Here is a 24,678-nt window from a genome sequence, read left to right as displayed (position 1 = left end):
TATAGTACTTTTAGATGTTGCACTTGTGATGTTTTTTGAACTTTAATATATTTTAGTTTTAAACTGTTCAATTTATCTGTACATAAAGGTAAAGGTATTTCCTGTTGACAAGGTTGTCAAGTCGTGTCTGACCATAGGAGGCGGTGTTCATCTCCATTACTAAGCTAAAGAACCAGCGTTGATAGAGACTACTCTGTGATCATGTGACCAGCATGATTGCACAGAACGCTGTTTTCCTTCCCACCAGAGTGGTACCTATTTATCTACTTGCATTTGCTTGCTTTTGAACTGCCAGGTTGGCAGAAGCTGGGACTAGTGATGGGAGCTCACCCCATCATGCAGCACCCGGGCCTTGAACTGCCAACCTGCCGATCTTGCAATCAACAGAGTCAGCATCTTAACCACTTAATCTGCACATACAGGTTAAGTATTCCTTATCCAAAATATTCCAGAATCTAAAATTGTCCACGTTGGTGGCTGAGATAGTGACACCTTTAGTTTCTGATGGTTCAGTGTACACCTTCACACTGAACCAAAAGTATTTAAAATATTGTATAAAAATTACCTTCAGACTATGTGTATAAGGTCATAGAATCAGAGACTACAAGGGCCATCCAGTCTAACCTTCTGCCATGCAGGAACACAGAATCAGAGCACCTCCTGACAGGTGGCCATCTAGCCTCTGTTTAAAAACCTCCAAAGGAGGAGATTCCACCACACTCTGAGTGTGTTCCATTGTCAAACAGCTCTCACTGTCAGGATATTCCTCCTAATATTAATGAGGAATCTCTTTTATGAATAAATTGCACATTTAGACTTGGATCCAGTCTCCAAGATCTCTCATTACATGTATGCAGATATTCCAAAATCTGCGGAGGGGGGGATCCACAATCCAAAACACTTCTAGTCTCAAGCATTTTAGGTAAGAGAGACTCAACCTAAATTTATTTTTTGTGCCAGTATCCACTCCATTCCTTATTATGGCAGAAGCTGCTTACTAGCAGGGGAGGACATATCCTCTCTTGCTAGTGTAAGAAGCTCCTGCTGTAATAAGCACCTGTCTGTTCTACCCTATAGTCCTCTGTGTATCTGAAAAACCTGCTTAACAAAGTTTCTAAGATCTGTGAACTAGGTTTTTGGTACAGCAGACAGCAGTGTTGTGGTATTAGACTGGGAAAAAGTGCTGGTATAATGGGAACAGAGTATTGGATTAAATTTATATTTTTATTGTGTAGTTTTAAATTTTATTTTGTGCCTGCAAAGAGCTATAGTTGTTGGATGATACAGTAGTATCAAGCATCATCATCGCAATCAGAGAGGATATGTCTTCTCTAACACAGCTCCAAAACCATGAAATCTAGATGCCTGAAACTTGGGGTTATTTTTTAAGTCAATTAAATTAATTTTAATTAATTAACATATTTCTGTAGCCTGCAGCACTATGTCGAGTCACTTAGGTGGCAGACATCAGGCTCCACAAGAGTAACATGGGGTCCCCCTAAGTAAAAGTGCTCATCAGATTAGGGGGCTCTGTAAGAGAAAGAAGCTTGAGGTTTGGAATGAATGGTTAGAGCTAGTTTGGATGGTGTATTGGAGGACCAACTTCTTTGAACTTTCATTTCTGGTTTTTTCATTCCTGGAAAAACACAGGTTGTAGAATGTTGTCCGGCAGACTGAAGGAACCTTTCATATGGAAATGAAGTGATCCACCCTTTAACATGTCTTATGACAACAGCATATCTAAGATCCAGGTATACATTATGTTGTTGCTTTGTCATCCTAAAAGATGTAGATATAGTGACTGTTCAATTATGTATTTTGGATTGTAAAGTCATATTATCTTGGTAGTTGGGCAGTTCAGCCTTAGTTATTAGTGAATCATAGAATTATAGAGTTGGAAGAGACCTCAAGGGCCATCCAGTCCAATCCCCTGCCATGCAGGAAATCTAAATCAAAGCATCCCTGACCGATGGTTATCCAGTGGTCTGGGTAATGCTTCATAATTGTTTCATTTTCAGAGTTGTCTTTGAAATTATCCTACATTTCATTTATATTAAGTATGGGCCATTCTTTCATAAAGGCTTGGACTAGTAAAGAAGGGGTGTGAGTGTGTATTCAGTTGAAATCAAGTTGAGACCATCTGAACAGCAATAATGAAAAAATTTGACAAGAATAAATGGTTTTCTACATGAATAGGATGGGTATATGTTCAACATCCTTATGGTCAATTCACATGTTTACTACTGACCCTGAACTCCATTTCCAGTCCAAGTCAAGCTTTCATTAAGTAGCCTTATACAAGCCTCCATAAATACCATTCCAAAGATACACATGAGCTAAAAAACTGGAGTTTTATAGTAACTGCAGTTTGAAAGACTGTAGCAAAAATTCAGTATGTACAAAGCTTATTCTTTGCTATTATTATGCTCACCGTAGTATCCTTAGTTTCACTTGTGTGAGCTGGAATTACCTAAAGTTTATCTCTCTAGAAAAGTAGACCCTAGTGAACATACCCATCCTCCCACACTTGCATTCTGTTGAAATGTGTTTCCTTATTTAAGTACTTCTAATTCTAAACCTGACATTCTTAATTCTAAAAGATTCATATGACAATTCATAATGAAACTGATCATGTTTGTCTCAAAAGAACAAAGCTTAATTGTCGTTGTGCCAAGAGGTAAGGGTTTGTATGAAGGTTTGCGTCAATTTAAATTGTATCAGAAGAACTCCCTGAAAGATAAGAGGTTTATTGATATGGTTCAGATTATTCAAAATAATGTTGATGCTTTTAAAAAAATAATTGTGATGCTGACTGTGCAGCTGGTATCTTTGACTTTAAAAAGCTGGCAAACTATAAAAGTCACAGATTGGGATCCATGGTTATGTATGTGCAGCAGTGTCAACCCTCTCCACTGCAGTCCTTGCACACCCTTTCCCTACAGAAAATGCCTTTACATGGTTTGTGGGGACCTCCCCTTTGCCACTATATCCCTGTGCGCTCTCAGCCCCAGAAACACTGTATGTGGACATTTTTTTACACGATCTGGGGCTAAAATGGGAGAACAGAAAAGTAAGAAACACTTGATGAAATCTCACGTCTCTTGGTCTTGTTAAATTTGATTGTAAATTTAATGTAGCTTTAATACACACACACACATTCATATTACAAAATGTTTTTTTTGAACATGGTTTTTCTCTTATGCTCTCAACAACACTCATACATTAAACAAAATGAAAGAGAGAGCTTAAATATTTCTAGCCAAGCAATCATTTTTAAATTTTCATACTTTTGACAGTGGCTTTTATGCACAAAGTAAAAGGTAGCAGAAATGGCCTACTTCTGTCTGTTTTCATTACTATATTCTTTCTATGTGCTGCTCCATGTTTTTTACTCTATATGCCTAGTGGGAAGTTAAAGGTTTTACAATTATTTCAATAGGATCATGGGTTATTGATTTTTTGGGGGCCCATTTATTTGATTCTTAATAAACCTGACTGTGCTGAAGGCTAGCAAAGACATGTGTTCTTAACCAATTCTGAGTATGATAGAGAACATTTTCTCTAAAAATGATAATTGTACCATATGTGTTTCCCCCTTTCGATTCAACATCTCATGAGTTTCAAAAATCTGTCGTATTTACAATAATGAGTATCAAAGTGTTATGTAGGTAATGAAAATTGCTTAAATATTTTTTCCATATTAGTCTTAGAACCTCATAATATATAAGTAAGTAACATTTAATTATTCCTTATTTAATATGATAACCCATTTTATAAGCATATCCCTTTGATAACTGCTGTTACTTCATATATCCATATCAGATTGCAGTCACAACACAGTTTATACTGCATTGATCCTTTTCACCTTTGCTGTCTGTAGATAGGACATCTCCTTCACCACATTTTAATGGCAGACGTGGCCTAGTAATTATGGATGTTATTCTGTGTAATGCCATGTAATGCTTGTGATTGTCTGGAAATCTGCTTAACCAACAGAAAGGGATACAGTTGCATTGTATGGCTGAGGTATGAGTAGCTCTCAGGAGCAGGTTTTTAGGTATTAAGAGGTGTAAGGAGGAGAACAGTGCTGATTCTGGTAGAGACAGTAGGATCTAGCAGAAATAACCAATTGTATCCTGGATTCCTTTTCTCTTAACGCCTGAAGTGAATGCCAGTGTAATCTCACTGGTTTTCTCAACTTGGGAAAATGTCAATGGTTTTTTACTCTATTTGTATTAAACAGATCAGAATTCTTCCAGATTTCAGTACAATTGTAGGACAGGAGATAAGCGATAGGTATGTTTTGGGAATCAGCTTGACGTAGTGGTTTGAGTGTTGAATATGACTGTGGAGACCAAGGTTTAATTCCCAGCTTGGTCATGAAACCCCCTGGGTGACCTTGGGAAAGTCACATTCTCTCACCTCAGGGAAAGGCAATTGCAAACTTCCTTTAAAACAAATCTTGCCAAGAAAATCCCATGATAGCTTTGCCTTAGAGTCACTATAAGTTGGAAATAACTTGAAGGCACACAACAAAAGCATATATTTTGGGATAACATGAATAGTCCCATTCTAGAGTTACCTACCCACTTTCAGTCTGCACAGAAAGAGGGGACTGCCTAGCCCTGACTGCATCAGAACTTTCCTCAGGGTAGGAAGCAACACTGAAGAGATGTTCCTGTTTGCATGAAGTTTCTAAGAAACAAGCATGATTTTTTTAGCTTCCTTGTGTGTATGGAGAACAAAAACGTAGCCTCTTTGGGAGATAGGTAAGAATGGAGAAGTCAGGAGCTAGGTCCTCCCTCTTCACATGTTGACTGTAACCAGGTAAATCATACTTGAACAGGGCTAAGGTCTTTTGGCATTCCCTATGCTCATTCTCTAAAATAAAATAGATGCAACTACATTTTTTATTCTCCTTTTTGTATCTCTTGTTTTTCCTCCCATCTGATTGTTTTCAGAGAAAAAATCCAAAACAGTGTGCAAATATTAATGGGAATAAAAATAAGTTACTTTACACCCTTTAGATATTGAAGTATTCTCCAAAACCAGTGGGTCTTGAATATATAATTTTGGGAGACAAATTGGAAATGGGTGAATTTGCCAGTCTAAGGGGCCATTCAGACTACCTTTTACCCCAGTTCAGAAACCGGATTAAAAGCGGGAAGTTTATACTGGCACTGATTCTTTTACACTTGAATTTGAGCTTTTCACACCCATTCAGGGGCAAATGCCCCTTGGCATGGATCTTTTGAAAGCAGAGTTTTTCCTGTATCTTTTGAAAAAAACCGGGTGCCGAAAAATGTGAACTTGGCCCCGGTCATGATTGGGTCAAGTTCAGGGGAGGGGTTAGGTCAGAGGGAGGGCAGAGGGTAGAACATGCCTTCCTTCTCGCAGGCAGCTTTCTCTCACTCTTTTTTTTGGTAATGTTATTTTTGACAGACTATGTGAATAGTTCTACAGGTTGATATATATTGATAGAATGTGTCTGCTTGTGCTACTTATTTATTTTTATTTTTATTTTTATTTATGGTATTTATAACCCGCCCTTCAGCCCTAAAGGCTATCAAAGCGGCTTAAAATTATTATTTTTAATTAGACGGTTCCCTGCCCTCAGGCTTACAATCTAAAAGACACGACACAAAAGGAGAAGGGAATGGTGGTGGGAAAGCTACTTTTCCCTTTCGCTTGCATGCTGCCAGCACAGCAGGTCACTTTGCAAGTGGCTTTTTTAAAAATTATTTTTTTGTGTGTGACAGAATATGCGAATGTGTTTCCTTTTAAATTTGGCAAATTGATACAATGTGTGAATGCTTTTGCTACATATGTATATGTGTATGTAAGGCTTTCTGGGGTCGCAAAGCATGAGGATGCAGAGATGGCATTCCGAGGTGAGGATAGATGGCATTTTGGGGTTGAAAACAGAGGCAGAGCAAGGAGATCCAAAGAGGAGGGAAGGATAGATGGCATTTTGGGGTGACAATCGGAGGGAAAGCAAAGAAAGAGTATGCAGAGATGGCATTCAGGTGGCCTCCCCTGCAAGCGACATTTGTTGTTGTTGTTTTTATTATTATTGTGCCAGATTATGCGAATGCTTTGGGCTGGAAGGGAAGGGAAGAGGTTCCAAAGAGGGCTGCGGAAACTGATGACTTTGGGGGAGTGAAGCAAAAGGCAATAGCAAATCTCCTCGGAACCAATCTTGCCAAGAAAACCCCAGGATGGAGTCGTTTTAGGGTTGCCATCATCTGTAATAACCCAGATACACACAACACACACACACACACACACACACACACACACACATGGAGTTTTAAATTTGACAAGTTGACAGAATATGCGCACCCTGCCGCCAGTTTTTTTTTTAAAAAGGGAGGAAAGCACCCATTCCGTTGGCCAATGGCTGTAGGATATGTCACCTTTGACGAAAGTGGAAGTGAATTAGATTGACAACAGAGGAGGCTCTATTTTATAGCGGTACTGCAAATGTGAACTTCAGAGGGGCAAATTGCCCTGATCGAGGTAAAGGGTAGTGGGCACTTCTTTCCGAGCAGATCGATATGGGGGGACCTGGATCTGCCCAGTTCTATCCAGAGCAAATGGGCGAGTGGGAATGGGGCCTAACCAGGTGCAGATGCTGCTTGCTGAGCAAAATAATCAATATAATGACTATTATAGTAAAATAAAATAAACCTCACTTTATGCCAATTAGCTATTCAACCCCTTAATGGGAGTGTGTGCATGAATATTAAAAAAGTGACTTGGGGAGAAAAAAAATACACATATCCACAGATTTTTTTGTATCCACAGATTCAAGCATCCATGGCCTGAACATATTCAGAAATAATATAAATTCCAAAAAGCAATTTTTTTGCCATTTTATGTAAGGGACACCATTTCACTGTGCTATTGTTTTTAATGGGATTTGAGGATCCACAGATTTTGGTATCCATGAAGGGAGGTCTGGGAACCAAACCCCAGCCAATATCAAGGGCCCACTGTAGGTTTAATTAATGTTTTTATCACAGCTCCTAAAACGTGAGAACAAAACAACTTCTTCTTTTTCTTGCTTCTTATTTTGTGACAGCTGTAATGAAGAATAAAATTATGTTATAAAGCTGATGTAGAAGGAAACCAAGTGTTTTTCCATTCACCTTTATTACTGAGTTGTGGTTATGTGAACTTCCTCTTTCTGTTATCAAACTCTCTCAGCCAAAATATCAGTTAAGTATGCTTTAAAAACTAGCCTATCTCAGCTGTCCAGAGAGAAAGCACACCTCCACTCCCCCGCAAAAAAAGAATCTTTCTGAGGCACCTGTACTTCATTAGAGGAGGCCAAAACTTACATTTTAGTATCGGCAGAGTATTGCATAGAATAGATTAAAATGACATGGCTTCTTGTGTAATTGTTTTTTTAAAAGTTTGTTTTTTCCCCCAACAAGGAGGATTGTTTTAAAATGTTTTGTACCTTAAAGAACATTACCATGTCTAATTGAAAGTATTTTTCTATGTGTCATTATGAGACTTGAATAAAAACATCATTTGAAAGTTCTGTCCAAAAGGTTAAGTATAGTTAAATTGCTTGGCCAGAAAAGCTGTATGAATTAAACAAGAAGTTAGATTTAAGCCTTCCTGCATGATTCCTTCATGTCTCAAATGGAGATAGAAGGCAAGTGCCCTAGGCTGGATGAACATCGCCAGTCACAAAGTGTGATAATTGCCCTGAAATGTACTGCCTTGAGGTGTTTTGCTGCAGTGGCAGAAAATTTCTTCATAATCATAAGAAAAAGGGAATTTACTGGGAAATGGAGACATGGATATGACATAATAAACAGATCACGGGAAATTCTGACTCATGCCTGCATTTCTGAAGCTACATCAGAATGTCAAAGAACATTTAATTTGGCTGACTTGGCTGAAATCCTGCTCTACAAGGCTGAGCTACAAATAAGCTTCAAAGGATTTTATTTGTGCTGGTAAAGGTCAGTGTGACACCTCCCCCAATTAACCTAAATTGATTAAAATAAAGCTTTAATAGGGTGACTCACAACATATAATCTTGTCAAATCATGTTTTCAAGTCATTTCCAATGAACAGGATTATTCAGCACAATCGTCAAATTCTGTGTGAGAATCTTGTAGATTTCCCACAACTATCCATCTGTCTATCTTATCAGTCTACAGAATATTTGTAACGGAATACTAACCAGGAAAAGGAGTATTTTAGTCTTCCAGTCCAAGCCACATTTTCCCCTTTGGGAAAAGGAATACTGATGATTTTTACTGAAAAAGTGAATGGATGGAGATTAGGTTTAAGATGCCATTTTCCTCCCTTAGAATGCAGTCTGTTCCAGAACATTCATTTATAAATCTGAAAATGTGCAAAACAACAACACAAAAATGATTAAGAGGTCAGAACAACTCTCTTGTAAGGAAAGGTTGAGATATTTGGGATTCTATAATTTAGAAGTAGTGTAAGGAAGCACATGATTAAATTATATAAATTGAGATGGAGTGAGAATGGAGAAATTACATATGGAAATGCTTTTTCTCCATTTCTCATAATAATAGAGTGCAGAGTCATCCCAAAAAGCTGAATTGGAGGAGAGTCAGGATGGAGCAAAGGAAATAAGTGTCCATTCAGCACTTAGTTAAACTGTGGAACTCTAGTTTTTTGTGGGGTTTTCGGGCTATGTGGCCATGTTCTAGAAAAGTTTCTTCCTGACGTTTCGGCAGCAACTCTAGCTGGCATTTTCAGAGAATCTTTCTCTGAAGATGCCAGCCACAGATGCTGGCGAAACATCAGGAAGAAACTTTTCTAGAACATGGCCACATAGCCCGAAAACCCCACAAAAAGCTATGGACCGGCCATGAAAGCCTTCGACTTCACTGTGGAATTCATTGCCACAAATATCTGCCACTCATGCAGCTTTAAAAAGGGACTAGGCACATTCACTATGTAAAGTAGCTATATATTATTTCCAGTGATCAGAAGCTTCTGCATACATTAACGAGGGCTCATTGAACAGGATGCCCCATAAACATCTTATTAGTTTACTGTGGGAAGAGAATGGTGAACAAGATAGACTTCTTGGTCTATCATGGCTCTTTCTGTGTTGGCTACATTTGTGTTCTTTTCCTGACATTAGTGGTCCGTAAAGCAGTCTCTGTATTTATAAAAATGGTCTAATATTTCAGTTGGGCAGTTGTGATGATTCCTTGGGAGCAAAGCCCTGTGCGTGGCTATGTACTCTCAGGGAGCCTTTCAAGAACTATATTCCTCCGCTGCAGCCACGCATCGTGAATTACCAATAAACTATAAATTATTATTATATAAGTTATAATAGCTCACAGCTATCCCTTCCCCACACACACTGAGACGTGTGAGATAGAAAAAGAGATCTGTTTCATAGCCGATCTAGCATGTATACGGAGTATAAAGAGCGATGCCTTTTAAGAAAAGTTTATTTTAAAAAGGGATAAAATAGATAGAAAATTTTAACCTCTTCAAAGCCTCTTTGCCTTGCAGTCAAAGACAGAGTTACAGAACATCGCAAGACAAGCCATGGTTGAAAATAAACAAAGTCCTAAAACGCACTAGGCTAACACATTCCTAACTACTCACAACAGATGAGATTTGTAGTCCTTTTGAGTTCCTGGATCAGGAGGCCGCCCCTCCTCTCGACCTGCATTCCCCTGAGTCTGTGCCTTCCAGACTCAAAGAGACAAAACATCTGGCATCCCCCTCAGAGAGGTTCAAGGGAAGACAAAAACCGCTTGGCCTGCAGAAGTCCTTTAAAGATTTTCCATAGAAGTTCTTGAATCTTCGCGGTCCTACTCTCCTGATGGTCATTTAGACCTTACATAACTATGATTCAAGCTCATTAGCATCGATGTCATCTCGCATTAGCATGCACCTCCTCCCAATTAACCCTTTGTGTTCAGGAAAGTTCCCAATGGCTGGAGACCCAGCTCAAAGCCCCCCAGAATCAGGACGGTTTGGAAAACTCAAAGTTTAGACCAAACTGGCTAGATTTCAACCGTCAAAAAGAAAGCACAAAGCAGACATGTGAACACGCCCCCCAAGGTCCACTTGGCCTGGAACACTGGATCGAGCCAACCCTGGCAAGGATTCATCTGGTAACCTGTGAAAGAAATAAAACAAACACATAATCAACGTAGAACAACTCAATGAGAGTAGTTCAACAATATACAGTTCAGAGTATTCAAGATTGCGGCCCTCTTGGCCAATGGCCCACTACCCTATGCGGGAGAGACAGTCAGCCACCACATTAAGATTCCAGCCACATGTGAATTTCAAAAGTCAAAAGTCTTTAGGGATACACTCCACCGGAGCAAGCTTTCTTATTTGCTCCCTGCACTGAGTGAAGCCATCGTAATGATGCAGATCATCTGGAATGAATTGCGCCCCATACGTAAGGCTTTAGCTTGTCTAGGCATAGACAATGGCGTAGCACTCCTTCTCTGTATGACCATGGATTCTTGCAAACAACTTTCTTTCGCTGAAACAGCACATGGTAGAACCATCTGGGCCCCTCTTGCAATCAGACACTCCAATGCCCCGTCGGAACATCAGGCGATAGTAAAGGTTTATCAAAGTCTGGTGCCATCAGGACTGGAATCAGATGTCAGAGCTCTTCTTCAGGGTGTCAACCTTCCTGCTAACCATACAGTCCATTTTATATCTTTGGTTTTTTTGAACCCGTGAGGTCTGTCAAGGAGCGGCTATCTACTGTAGTGTGGGACAAACATCCTGTTAATAAACCACAAGCCAAGAAGGATTGGACGTGTTTTCGGGACTTTGTCTTGGCCATCCGAATCACCTCAACCTCCTTGCAAAGGTGTGATAGTCCCTTGGCCTACCTCATGACCGAGTAGGTCACACTCTCCAGCACAAACGGCACTTCTTGGCCTTGATTGTAAGGCCACCTCCTGAATGCCTGAAAGAACAGTCTCTAATGTTTTGAGATGGTCCTTCCCGAGTCAGAGAAGATCGCAAATGTCATCTAGTAGGCTACCCGCAAAGTCCTCCACAGGCCCTCAACAGGGAGCGACTAGCCTTTGAAGGTCGCTGGGCGTTGCGAAGCCCAAATGGGACACTTTGAACTCAAACAAGCATATGGGTGATGAACGCAAGTGCTGTTTTGGATTCTTCAGCTAGAGCACCTGCCATACCTTTGGTCAAGTCTAATAAGACAAGATACTTGGCACGTCCCCCAGCTTTGCCAGGAGTTCGTCCACCCTAGGCATAGGGTACTGCTCAGGACGTTCCACAGAGTTGAGTCTCCTGTAAGTCCACACAGACGGATCTCTTTACCTCCTTTCTTAGCAACCAATACAACAGGTGAATGCCCATGCTGCGGAAGGTCGATGATCCCATCTCGAGCATTTCGTTGATCTCTCTCTTTTTTTCAATGGCCTGTTTTGCCACCGGCGACACCCGTCGAGGCGTTCGGCGAAGGTCGTTTGTCATCCGCTGCTACTACATGTTTGAGGAATCCATGTCAAGCCAGGTATGGGAAATAGGGAAGCAAACCTGGAATGTTAGATGTGAAAACTGTGCGTTGATTTGAGTCACCTCGTGGGAATTTGAATGTCCTCCAGGTTGCACTCCTTCTTTTTTATCGTAAAGAACCCCCTTCAGGCCACTCTTCGTCCTCTGCCTCTGATCCTCAGGGCAAGAAGAACTGCGGGCCTTTCGTGAAAGGGTTTTAAGGGAATGACATGAAGACCTTTGCTTGGACCGTGTCAGGGAGCTGTATAAAGGTAGTTCACAGGGCCCATTCGCTCAAGCACTGTGCTGGGCCTATCCAGGACGCCCAGCTTATTAGTCCGAAGCCTTCAGACCATAACGTGTCTCCAGCTGGAGCATGCTCCCTGCAACTGGTCATACCAGCCTTTGGTCCTGTTTTGCATGTCGGAGATTGTCTGAGCTTCTGCCACGATGTCCTGAGCGTGTTCTGCAACTTGGTGACAAAATCCACAACATTTGTTTGCTGTGAAGGTTGTCACCTTCCCATTGTCTGCGCACTACTGCAGTGGGCCCTTTCACCTCGTGACCATAGAACCACTCAAAAGTGAAAGCCCAAACTGGATTGGACAGATCTATAGGAAAAGAGGACTTTGCAGAGCCAAGTCCCAATCATTAGATGTTCCCACAAACTTCGTATCATGGTCCCCAAGTAGAATGAAAACGTTCTACAGGCCATTGGTTTGATGATGATATGGACGAAATAGGTCCTCACCCAATGTGATCCCAGAGACGGTTTCATGCCTGGACATAAGTTAGTCCCTGCGTCCTCAGGATCTCAAAGCCACCCTACTCTAGCAAGATGTCCGCAATGCTGAGCCACGCCTGGCTAATGGCACCCAGTTGGCACGGCTTCCTGGCACCGTTGCAAAAGTCCACCATGTGAAGGATTACTCTTTCCTCTGGCAGTTTTTCGGGAAGGGCCCACAAAAATGTCCAATGCCCCCACTCTCGAAAGGTACCCTCTATAATGGAATGGTTGCAGAGGCGCCTATTTCTGATCTTTGGAAATTTCCACTTGTTGGCAACCAGACAGGACGACAAAAATGGCCACATCCTTGTTCATCACTCCCAGAAAGAAAGCCTTCTTAAGTCTGTCCTTTGTTTCGTGTGGACTCCTGAATGTCCACTAGGAGGGTCCGTGTGCCAGGCTGAGAAGTTTGGCCCGGTATGCAGCTGGGACCAGTAATTGCCTCAGAGGTGACCAGCCTTCCCCTAAAGTCCTGGGCCAAAATTCCCGTAGAGCAGGCCATCTACACACAGAACTTGCTGCGGTCATTTGGAGAAGTGGTGTGGCGACTCACCACCCCTCGCCAGGACCACGCTGCCTGCAAGGTTTGATCGATTGTTGTTCCTTCTGGACTGTTCCTTTGAGACCGGGACGCGGCTGCTCCTCCACAGAGGGTAGGGCAGGGAGTTTCTCAGTTGTAAGGGGAAGTGTTGCCCCATTTTGGGACAGAGTTGGCGCCACAGCGTCACGCTGGTGGGCGGACATATCCTGTTGTGGTTCAGGGATATCGTGGCTGTGGTGCTGTGTAGCGGCCACGGCTGCTGGGACCACATCCCTCTCCCCTCCCTCGGGTAGGGGTGTGTGTAGGATGAGAGACTGGCATTGTCACACACCCTGTTCGCCTGGCGGACACATCTGCCCGAGGAGCCTCCTGTGGTGCACTGGCATGTGGGCATCCCGGGTTCATGCGGCTTTCGCCTTGGTCTGGGACGGCGCGGGTGAACTTCGCTGCGCCTCCTGGACATGGCGGTGACATCCTCCCCCACAAGGGCAGGGCATTCATAGTCGCTGTATATGCAAAAGTCCAGAGTCCGTCCATCCTTTGTATTGAATTGGGCTCTCGCCGTAGGCAGGAGACTTGGTGGTGCCCTGAAGCCTTTACAGAATCTTGTGTCGTTGTCGATGAGGTTAGGGTCCACAAAGGATCGATGCAGAGCTGAAATCTGTCGGCCTGAATCCCTGATGCTACCACCCTCCGTGTCACCACCCACAGGTTGTGTCTGAGGTGAACAGGAATCATGGAGGGATCGAATCACTGTTGGCACCCGACTTCAGCCACGTAGTGGTGGCCTGAGCCATAACATGATCGTGCTAGGGTTCTGTGGCACCTGAGCCTAATATGGGCCTAATTGGCCGCACAAGAATAGCATTTAGGGCCTCTTTGGCCTAGGTTTAACTTGTGAAGACGATGAGGATGTTGAGACGCTTGTGGTTGAGAGGGTTGGGCTGGCGAGGCTGTTGAGGTGGATTGGGTGCAGCAGCTATTGGCTGCTGAACTTGGGAGTTGTCCTTGCGAGGGAAAGTGATGAGCAGGTTGGGGTTTTCTTAGGATGGCTGCATTGGGCAATGGCGCAGGTCTCCTCTAAACTCCCGGTACCGGCAATGCGCCTCTGCTGCCTTTTGCATGCGCTAGGATTCTTGCCAGCACATATTGGACCACCTCCGGGGGATAGTGGTGCAAGAACTGCCCCAAGTCGATGAGGAAGCAGGCTGCCCTCAGTGTGGTTGCCTTAGCTATGAAACCAAAGCATCCCTTCTTCTCCGTTGAACTGCATAAGCCAGGTCGAAGTAAGTGAGTTCGGTTTCCTTGTCCGTTCGTCGAAGCGCTCCCGCGCCGCTTCCGGGTGAGACCAAGGCGTTGTCGAGCCCTCTCCACAAAGAGGTGGAATTCTGCTCATCCTCCGGTTGCCATGCGGGCGTCGATGTCACGAAGCCTTCCTGACAGCTGTGGGCGAAAGCCCATTCATGTATTGGTCTTCTTGAATACCGGGGTCCTGAACACCCGCTGAAAACTCTCCAAGAAACTCTCAAAGTCGTCGCCGTCTTTTGTAGGTGGGGAAGCGTCGGTGTCGCCCTTCATCCCGCACCAGCAGCGGCGTTTGTGGCTGGCCTGGGTTGCGACCAGCACGTAGGTCCTCCACTTGGCGTTGCAATTCTTCGTTCTGCGCTGTCAATGGGCGCGGTCGTTCCTCCGCATCCTGGCGTCGTGTGTCTGCATCCTCCTGGCGGCGCTGTTCAGCCCATGCCTCCGTTGATTCTCCTCGTTGCGCCGTTGCAATCTCCAAGAACATTTCCTTCTGTATCTCAGCGTCTGGCGGCGCTGTTGCAGCATGTCTCGTTGAATTTCCTTCGGCATGTCTGTGAAAATTTCATTCATCATGTGAGTCACATATCCACGTGGGTAGGAGATGGCGGGCTCGAGACGGAGATAAGTCACCTCTCCTCCCTTGAGGTATGTTGGGTTTTTTTATCAGCCATGGTAGTGACCTTGCCAGAGCGCGGGTGGCATAGACTAAACCAACTACTAAAGTATAACGCGAAAGGACTAATAATAAAACAACAAAACAATGGCTTGTATGAAGTAAGGATGTGTGGGAGAACACGCTGCATCTTGGGGAGCCAGAAATGTAAGGAGGAGAAGAAACTGAGTTCCCTTCCTGCAGTTCCACAACTCCCCCTAGATGGTGTTCCCAGGCGTCAGTAGCCACAGGAAAAAACTTGGTGGTTCGTTTTAAAAACTGACCCCCCTTTTCCCCCCCTCCTTGAGTGGGCTAAAAGTCCCCTCCCCTTACTTAGTCAGCAAAAACGAGAAAGACCACAGAACAGGAAAATTCACCATTTGGTCCTGCGAAGAGGCCAAGCAATAACTGCCTTCTTAATGCCCTTTACCAGCCGGCAAGAGGATCAAAGGGATTCCCTGCGTTGCCCCTAGCAACTTCTCCTTGAGTTCTCGCCCCCCCCCCCCCCCCCCGCCCTGGAGAGAGGGAAAAGAAAGGAAGAAAAAAAACACTGGCGACTTTGCAATTTCTTTGGTCTCCAGCCCAACCTCAGCAAGGTGATCAGATCACACTTTAGCAAACTCAAGCCCAGGCTGTTTGCTTGAAGGGATGCTGCGGCAAACACTTGCCCCCTTCCCTCCTAGCTGCGCAACAGCACAAACACACACAGGCACAGCAGGGTCCTAACTTGTGCTTCCTTTCCTCTTGTCCCACCAAGAGACGAGGAAAGAACCAAAGGAAAGAAAAAAAAACCTCAAGCCCACCTCCTTTTCCTCACACCAGAGCAAAAGAAAAGAATAAAATCCTCCTTCCTCCCTCTCCTCCCTCCCACCGAGGAGATAGAAACCAAATCTCAACACACCCAAAAGGCAACAGGAGCACACCCGACCCTACCCCCTCCTACACCAAGGAGAGAGAGCAGGAAGAAAAGCAAAACTCAAGCCTCTTTCAGTTTGAAAAGGCCTCCTCCCAAAGCAAAGACAGAAGTGAAAGAGCCAGCACTATTCCCCCTTAAATCTTCGTCAGTGGAGGCACAAAAGAGAGATTGGCGGGGAGAGATAGAGAGAAAGAGAACAGAGAACTTCTTCAGAGCATCACACTAAATCAAACTCCAGAGCGGAACACACTCTTGCCCCAGCAAAGCAATGGTTCCAACAGTCCGAAAACCACGCTGTGGCCAACCAGATGAGGTGATTGATCCTTGGGAGCAAAGCCTGTGCGTGGCTATTACTCTCAGGGAGATCCCTTTCAAAGAACTATATTCTCCGCCGCTGCCGCAACCACTCAGTGAAATAACCAATAAACTATAAATTATAATTATTAATAATTATATAGCTCACAGCTATCCCTTCCCCCCCAACATGAGACTTGTGAGGAATAGAGAGAGAGAGATCTAGTTTCAATAGCCGAGTCTAGGCACGTGTAATAGGAGTATAGAGATAGCAGATGCTTTTAAGAAAGAAGTTTATTTTAAAAGGGGATAGAATAGATAGAAAGAATTTATAACACTCTTGCAAAGCTCTTTGCCTTGCAGGTCAAAGAACATAGTTACAGATTCATCCAGACAAGCCATTGTTGAAATAACAAAGGCCTAAACGCACTAGCTAACACATTCCTAACTACTCACAACAATGAGATTTGTAGTCCTTTTGAGTTCCTGGATGCAGGGAGGGCCCCCGGGCCTCTCGACCTGCAATCCCTGAGTCTGTGCCTTCCAGACTCAAAGAGACAGCATCTGGCATCCCCCTCAGAGAGGTTCAAGGAGAGACAAAAGACCGCATGGCTGCAGAAGTCCTTTTAAAGATTTTCCATAGAAAGTTCTTGATCTCGCGTCCTACTCCTGATTGGCAGTTTAGACCTTACATCAGCTATGATGTCACAGCTCATTAGCATGTGATGTCCATCTCTCAGTATGCACCTCCTCCCAGATACCCTTGTTTCAGGAGAAGTTCCCAGATGGCTGGAGACCAGCCATCACATTTTAAAAGGATAGAATAAGATAGAAAGAATTATAACACTCTTGCAAAGCCTCTTTGCCTTGCAGGTCAAAGAACATAGTTACAGAATTCTTCCAGACAGCATTGTTGAAAATACAAAAGGCCTAAACGCACTAGCTAACACATTCCTAACACTCACAACAGATGAGATGTAGTCCTTTTGAGTTCCTGGATGCAGGAGGGCCCCCTGGCCTCCGTACCTGCATCCCCGAGTCTGGCCTTCCAGACTCAAAGACAGCATCGGGCATCCCCCTCAGGAGAGGTTCAAGGGAGACAAAAGACCGCATGGCTGCAGAAGTCCTTTAAGATTTCCATAGAAAGTTCTTGAATCTCGCGGTCCTACCTCGTATTGGTCAGTTAGACCTTACATCAGCTATGATGTCACAATGCTATAGCATGTGATGTCATCTCTCATTAGCATGCAACCCTCCCAGATTAACCCTTGTGTTCGAGAGTTCCCAGTGGCTGGAGACCCAGCCATCACAGCATTACATGTATTTAATTTAATCCTTAGATGGAAAATGGATTATTTTGTTTGCGTTAGAATGAAAAGAGATGATGTGTAAAGAATAGATTTAAATTTGCATGCAACTGAAAAATTATCTAAACCATTGTATTTAATACCACAGCAATACTTTAATATTACTATGTACCATTGTGGTACTTGTTTAAGAAGACCCATCAGAAATATTTATGGAAAGTTCCCTGGGTGGAAGACATCCGAATTGTGTAAAGAAAGTTTATAGAAAGGAATTAGTATAAAGATTGTTGAGAGGCCCTGAAAGACAGATATGTTTATCATGAGATGAGCTTTCATAAACAAAAGCCCATTTTTATGAGATGATGGAGATGATGGATATTTATTTACATAAACTATTTCTGTATCACAATCCAAGCCCTCAAGGGCTCCCAAGGTGATGAACAAATAAAAACCAATTAAAACAATACAGTGACTTTAAAAAAACAACTCCCAAAACCAGTCTAAAACTAATCCTAGATTTCAGTTTTGAACAGTTAAAACAGTCATTTCCAACACTGAATGCCATGAAGAACAGCAGTGTTTTTATTTCCCCTCGGAAGCTTAAAAGAGTTGGGGCCAGCCTAACTTCCTTGGGCACTGATTTCGACAATTTCTGCACTACCACAGAGTAAGCTCTGTTACCCACAAACCTAACTTTACAAGGTGTTGGGACAAACAAAAGGGCCTCCTCTGAAGATTTCAAATTTCTGGCCGATTCCGGGGGGTGGGGGTAGGGGTGGGGGAGGAGGCTGTCTTTTAGATCTTGGCCCCAAATCATTTAGGGTTTTTTTAGGACACCAACACCTTGAATAGAACTCAGAAGCAAATTGGAAACCAGTGCAGCTCTTGCAGGATCGATCTCTTGCAGGTCTCTAAAATGCACACTCTAAAATGCCTTTGAACAAGCTGCAGCTTCTGAACACTTTTCAAGGGCAACCCCACTTAGAGTTTAATTGAGAGGTAACTAAGGCATGAACTGCTGTGGCCGTATCTGCTTTTCCCAAGAAAGGACACAGCTGGCCCACCAGCCAAAACTGAGAAGAAGTACCCCTGGTCACCTTAGCCACTTGGCTTTCAAGGAGCAGAACTGCATCCAAGAGCATCTCCAAATTATGAACCTGATTTTTCGAAGGGAGAACAACCCCATCCAGAACAGGCTGTGATCTCCTTTCCAGGTTGGTTTTCATGCACATTATTATCCAACTTTGTATTCAGTGTGTGAGAAGCAGTGTTCAAAACAGTAAAAGGGAGGGAGAGATGCTTTTGTTCTGCTTTGAACACATCTATTCCTATCCGTAGAACAGTAGTACTTGATGTACCATAAGCCTGCAAACTACAATTCCTGCAGTTCACAGAAGTAAATGCTGCTGGGTTCTAGGACTTAAATCCCTGCTGGGCATGAGAACAAGGAACTGCAATACCTTTCTCCTCACCTGTCAAATTTCTGTTGGTCTTGGGAGAGTTGTCACATTGGTAAGAATTATTTTGGATACTTAAACTACAATAGCTGCTGCCTTGCTGCATAAACTTTTAAAACTCAAAAGCACTGGATGGATTGTGAGCAGCTTTTGACTGTTCAGCCAGTCTTCTTTCTGAGCATGGTCTCTAAGTTGTTTCACAAAGGGAAAGGACACTAGTTTTGTGCAGATTTCCTTGCACAAATTTTGGAAACCTGATTGAGAAGCAAAGTGTACATTGTTTTCTCACACTGAAGGCAAGAAGCTAGTAATGTCTTCTTTGATGAGACAATCATTAAAAATAAGGACAAAACAATTGTAAAAGTTCTCCACATCCCTATTAGGGCCTGTTTGCTTTTGGAAACACCTATTAAATCCCATAGTTTTGTTGGCTTAGTTTAGGTGTTGAGAGATGTATATGACGTGTAGGCCTGAGCTGCTCTGAAGGGAAGTGTGTCCCTCTTGGTGCTGCTGGACCTCATGGTAGCTTTTGATAACATCAACTACAGTATCTCTCTGGTGGTGGTGGGGGCTGTCCATAAGGGCCAAAAGGCTCATGCCCTCCCCCAGATTTGTGGCATCCTTTTTCTATAATGCAGGCCAAAACCGTGGAGCCAGAATCAGACCAGATCCCGGCAAATCAGATGCAGGTCTAGTGGATCTGGTCTGATCCCAGGGTAAATGAGGCATAAAGTTGGTCAGTATGACCCAACATTTGCTGCGGAGTTTCCTCAGCAGCAAACCCCAGCTGATTAGATAGGCTTCATGTGTTCCTTACTTTTCTGCACTTTTTCTCCTACTGAGAATGCCCTGCATCACCACATCTCACATAGGTGCAGCCAGGTGCCCCATTTCTAAATCAGATGGCACATCTCAGTAGGTGTGACGGCACAAGAAGATAAGGAGCACACACTGGTAGTGGGTCCCTAGATCAGTGCAGGGGCAGATGTATAAACACCCACCCATCCCTGTGCTGACCTGGGGATCACCCTGTCCAGAAAAGCAAGGATCAAGTTCATGTTTTCTTGGTCCATCTGCTCAGCCCCTAGGCCACATTGGGGACATGGGGTTTACATGACACACACCCCAAACATGTCTGGAAGCTGCACCGAGCCCACTCCAACCCAAAAGAACTGGGCCAAAAAGGAGCAGAAAAAATCCACTCCTTTTTGGCAGCCTGGTTCAGGACTGTGGTGGAGGTATGGATTGGGACCAGGCACATGTGGTTTCCACGGTCCCAGTGCAAACGGCGACAGCACAGTCATGATGCAGACCTTTTGAGCCATCTGCCTGAGGCCTTTGCTGTTTTATAATGACTATCATGCAAACCCAAAATGTTCTGGGAGATTTCTATTAGACCCTTTGACTGTTGGCCTGTGGCATTCCTCCAGATTCTGTTCTGTCTCCTATGCTTTTCAACATGTGAGTGAAACTGCTGAGTTTCGGTATCCAGTGCCATCAGTATCCTGGTGACACCCAACTCTAGTTCTCCATTTCACTAAACTTCAAGGGAACTGTTTTGGTTCCAAGCTGGTGTTTCTGGTCAGCAATAGGTTGGATGAAGGTGAACAATTTGAAACTTAATCTAAACACTATAGGAGTGCTCTTGATCACGCATGAACTGCTTCAGTTTATGCTGGATGTGGTCACACTCCTGCTAAAGAAACAGGTCCATACCTTGGGTCTATTTCCAGAATCAATCCTAACTGTGGTAGTTCAGATTTCAGTAGTAGCCATTTACACAGTTAAGGCTTATGTGCCAGCTGTATCTGTTCCTAAAGACATCTGATTTTGCTGTGGTATCACATGGCTTAGCTATATCTTGTTTAGACTATCATAGCTCATTCTATGTGGTGATGCCTTTTAAAAGTGTTTGGAAAATTCACCCAGGTCATTGAGCTGCAGTTATAGGGAGAATATGTTACAGCAGTTCCACTGGCTACTAATATTTTTCCAGGCATGAATCAAAGTGCTAGTTATGATCTATAAAGCCCAAATTGCTCTGGCGCAGGTTCTGTGAAGACCTGTTTTCTCTCATGTGAGCCTGCCCAGGTTTTGAAATCTTCAGAGAGGTCCTTCCACCATCCTGACAAGTACAACTTGGGTCTTCTTGGTGGCTGCTCCCAAGGTCTAGAGGAGATACACTGGTACTGTCCTTGGTGTTCTTCCAGCAGTAGGCTGAAACATGTTTGGGAAGTAATTACTCATAGGGAAAGGGATTTTAATAAAGGCTGCATCCACATGGCAGAAATAATCTGATTTGACACCATTCCACAGCTCAGTGCTATGGAATTCTGGGAACTGTAGTTTGTTGTGGCATCAACAAACTACAATCCCCAGAATTCCATATCATTGAGCCATGGTACTTAAAGTTGTGTCAAACCAGATTATTTCTGCAGTGCTGATGCAGCCAAAGTACACTGTCTTTATTGTTGTAAATGGGTATGCTTTTAAATTGCTTTTAATTCTATTAACAGTTGAATTATATTTTAACTTCAGTATGTTATTAGTGATGGGAACTTATCTGTTTTAATGTTTCTAAACTGCTTGGTCTGGGTACCCTGGGTTTCCCCAGGGTTGGGGAAAAGGCAAGATATAAACAGTTGTAGAGATAGCAGCAGCAGTAGCTGTGTTTCTAGACAATTCAAAAGGAGAAAAAGTAAATTCCCCAGCTCAGTTAGTTGTACAGCTAGTCTTCCACACAGATATCCATTTAGGTGGTGAGGAGCAGCACTCAAATCATTAGAAAGCATAGAGAAAAATACTTTTGTTTAGGGTTTCCATGTGTAATGAACAGTTTGTCTTGTCCCCTTTGTTACATTTGTTCCAATGCAGATTAACATGGCTATTTTTTCTAGAATATAATCTAGCTCATCACTATGTTCCTTATAGCTAACTTTTCTGAGTTTAGAAAACAACACTGTAAACATATTCCAGTTTAATTTTTTTAAATACTCTGTTACACCCATCATTATTTCAAAGCAAAAATAAAAATGAGGCCTTAACTTTTAAAGCACACACACTTTCAATTTGCTGTAGCCTTTTCTTTTCCTTTTTCTTTCTCTTTTAAAATCGATGAATTTGTTTTATAATGATGAAATTGCAAATGAAGTCGGGTCCAGAAAGATTAATTTAGTCCTGCTCGCAGCTGGGAAGACTGTGGAAATAAATATCCCCTGCAATAATGTGCTCTTGACAAAGGGCATAACAAAAGAATGATTTCTATTCAGAGACAGAGGGAATATTTATTTTGCATGCTGGGGGAGGGGTAGTGGTCTGTTTCTGCGACCCTGACCTACTTTTGTAGCTGCTTATTATTCAGCTATATGTTCAAGCAATTCCTGTAATTTAATTTGGCAACTTTTCCCAGCGTGCCTGCTCATAGCTAATACTAGGAGTACCTAATACTCGGTCCCATCTAGAATCATGTTTGTACATCTGGTTTTTTTCCTTATAAAAAAGTCTTACACATTCATGACTCAAAAAAGAAACTCTTTAATTGTAACCAGAGAACTGCCTGATTACAGACTGGATGTCTCGTCCAGGCCCTGCCATAATTAGTAACCACTGTTGACATTTAGATTTAAATTGAATTTTCTTCTAATTAAACCCAGAGGGGGTTGATCCTCTCAGATGTACAGGTTAATAAAATTAGTCAGAAACTGTTAAACAGTAAGCTGAAATCTCCAAGTGCTGTGCCAGTGTATTGTTAGAAAATCTGTAATTAATAATAAAAGGATTCATTAGATTCTAGAATTGCCTTTTTGTTTGGGTTTGCATACGGTTTTTGTTGCAGTTATTTCTTTAATTGGGTTTATTTCCTTTTGATAAGTATAGTAATATTAATTTCTATAATACTTGTGAATATGTAATTGGAAGCACTGTAGCACTATTCATCCATGCCTTGCAATATAATGTTTAATAACAGAATCTTTTTCCCACAGACATGTAATGAATGGTAATGTAATACTTACAAAGACAAGAGTAGAATGGATTAAAATTTAACCAGTATTCTTCTTGTCATTAAACCATGTAGGGTAGAGAAAGGCTTCATCCCAGTTATATATTTCACTATTATTTCACAGTTGATAATTTTAACTAATATTTGTTTGTAATTTGTTTATCCAAGTATTGTCAGTTGAATTTTGATTTATTTTTTTTTTTTTGGTCTGGGTGACAATCTGTTCTTCTGTTTTCTAATCCTACTTAGAGGAAGAAAAATCTATTAGTAATGTGATGATAATTAAAAGCTTAGATGTTGAGATAATACAAAACATAAACAATGGACATGCAGAGCTGGCATGATAGCCATGATAAAAATGAGGCAATACTATGTTTAACTGTGATATTTTTGAAAAACAGTCCATGTTTACAGCATTCACATCCATCTTCATTATATGCTATTACAGTTGTCATATGTTGTATTTTAACATAATTTTATACTGCTTAAATGAAATAATTTTAATTGTTTTAAAAATAGTATTGATATGTTTTTAACCCATTTTATGTGTCCCATTCTTGGAGAAACGTGGCATATAAAATAAAAATAAAATAAATCATTACATGGAAGATCCCAGTGGAATTGTACACAGTAGTGTTTGCTTGATTGTGCTTGAACATAAGGCAGAATATCATTTTATTAAGATAGACAGAAATATTAGCCCTTCTCTTGACCCCTCCTCTTTGTCTAGCTATCATCCAATTTCTCTTCTTTCCTTTCTTTCTAACGTTTTGGAACGGGCTGTTTATTCTCGCTGTCTTGAGTTTCTTGAAACCAACTCCATTCTCAATCCCCTTCAGTCTGGTTTCTGCCCACGGCATTCTACAGAGACAGCTCTCACCAAGATCTCAAATGACCTTTTACAGGCCAAGGCTAATGGCCTTTACTCTGTTCTCATCCTTCTTGATTTGTCTGCAGCCTTTGACACCATTGATCACGGTCTTCTAGCTGATATACTTTCTGACCTGGGGTTCTCAGACTCTGTTCTCAACTGGTTTAGATCTTACTTGTCAGGCAGATCTTTTGCAGTGGTCACAGGTGGTCAGACTTCACCCTCTGTTCCCTTATCTGTTGGAGTTCCCCAAGGCTCTGTTCTGGGTCCCCTTCTGTTTTCTCTCTACACACTGTCCTTAGGCAAACTCATTAGCTCTTTTGGTTTTTCCTACCATCTGTACGCCGATGACACCCAGTTGTATCTTTCCACCCCTGACCTTTCTCCAAGACGTGAACAGCAAGTGTCGTCTTGTCTCACAGCTGTCTCACAGTGGATGTGCCATCGGCGTTTGAAGCTCAACATGTCCAAGACGGAGCTTCTTGTTTTTCCTCCTAAGTCCACCCTTCAACACTCCTTTTCTGTCTGTGGACAACATTTCTATTCAACCAGTCCAGCAAGCCTGCAGTCTTGGTTTTATCTTTGATTCTTCTCTGTCATGTATCCCCCAGATCCAGACCACAGCCAAGGCTTGTAGATTCTTTTTATACAATATTGCCAAAATCCAACCATATCTCTCCACCTCTACTGCCAAGATTCTGGTTCATGCCCTAGTGGTCTCACGACTTGATTACTGTAACATCCTCCTGGTTGGGCTTCCTCTTTCTCACCTCTGTCCCTTAATTTCTGTCCAGCATTCAGCTGCATGCATTATCACATCCGCCCACCGCTCTGACCATGTCTCTCCTTTGTTGGCATCCCTTCACTGGCTCCCTCTCCCTTTCCGTATGCAGTATAAGCTCCTGCTGTCGACGTTTAAAGCCCTCTATGGGCTGGCCCCTCCTTACTTATCAGACCTTCTTTCTGCTCACCTTCCCACTCAGGCCCTCCGTTCTGGTAGTCAAGGTCTGCTGTCTCAGCCCAGGATTTCCTCTGCC

At 42.7% G+C, this 24,678-nt stretch overlaps 1 protein-coding gene across 3 annotated transcripts in view; it reads left to right on the top strand.

The window, feature by feature from the left end:
* The window catches only part of TOX (thymocyte selection associated high mobility group box), a 326,596-nt gene that overhangs the window by 82,405 nt on the left and 219,513 nt on the right, over positions 1 to 24,678 (top strand). Inside the window, exon 1 of one of the 3 annotated variants that reach the window (XM_042464589.1) lies at positions 1,652 to 1,751. The exons of the other annotated variants lie outside the window; for them this stretch is intronic. Within the exon in view, the coding sequence (XP_042320523.1) occupies positions 1,719 to 1,751 (33 nt within the window). The 5' untranslated portion in view covers positions 1,652 to 1,718. Of the gene's footprint in view, positions 1 to 1,651; positions 1,752 to 24,678 lie in introns of those variants that run through there. 3 annotated transcript variants of the gene reach the window in all.

This window comes from Sceloporus undulatus, chromosome 4 (assembly GCF_019175285.1).
Source record: "Sceloporus undulatus isolate JIND9_A2432 ecotype Alabama chromosome 4, SceUnd_v1.1, whole genome shotgun sequence".
Classification (NCBI taxonomy): Eukaryota; Metazoa; Chordata; class Lepidosauria; order Squamata; family Phrynosomatidae; genus Sceloporus; species Sceloporus undulatus.
Note: the sequence above shows the minus strand (reverse complement) of the source record. Positions and strands in the feature narration are given on the sequence as shown.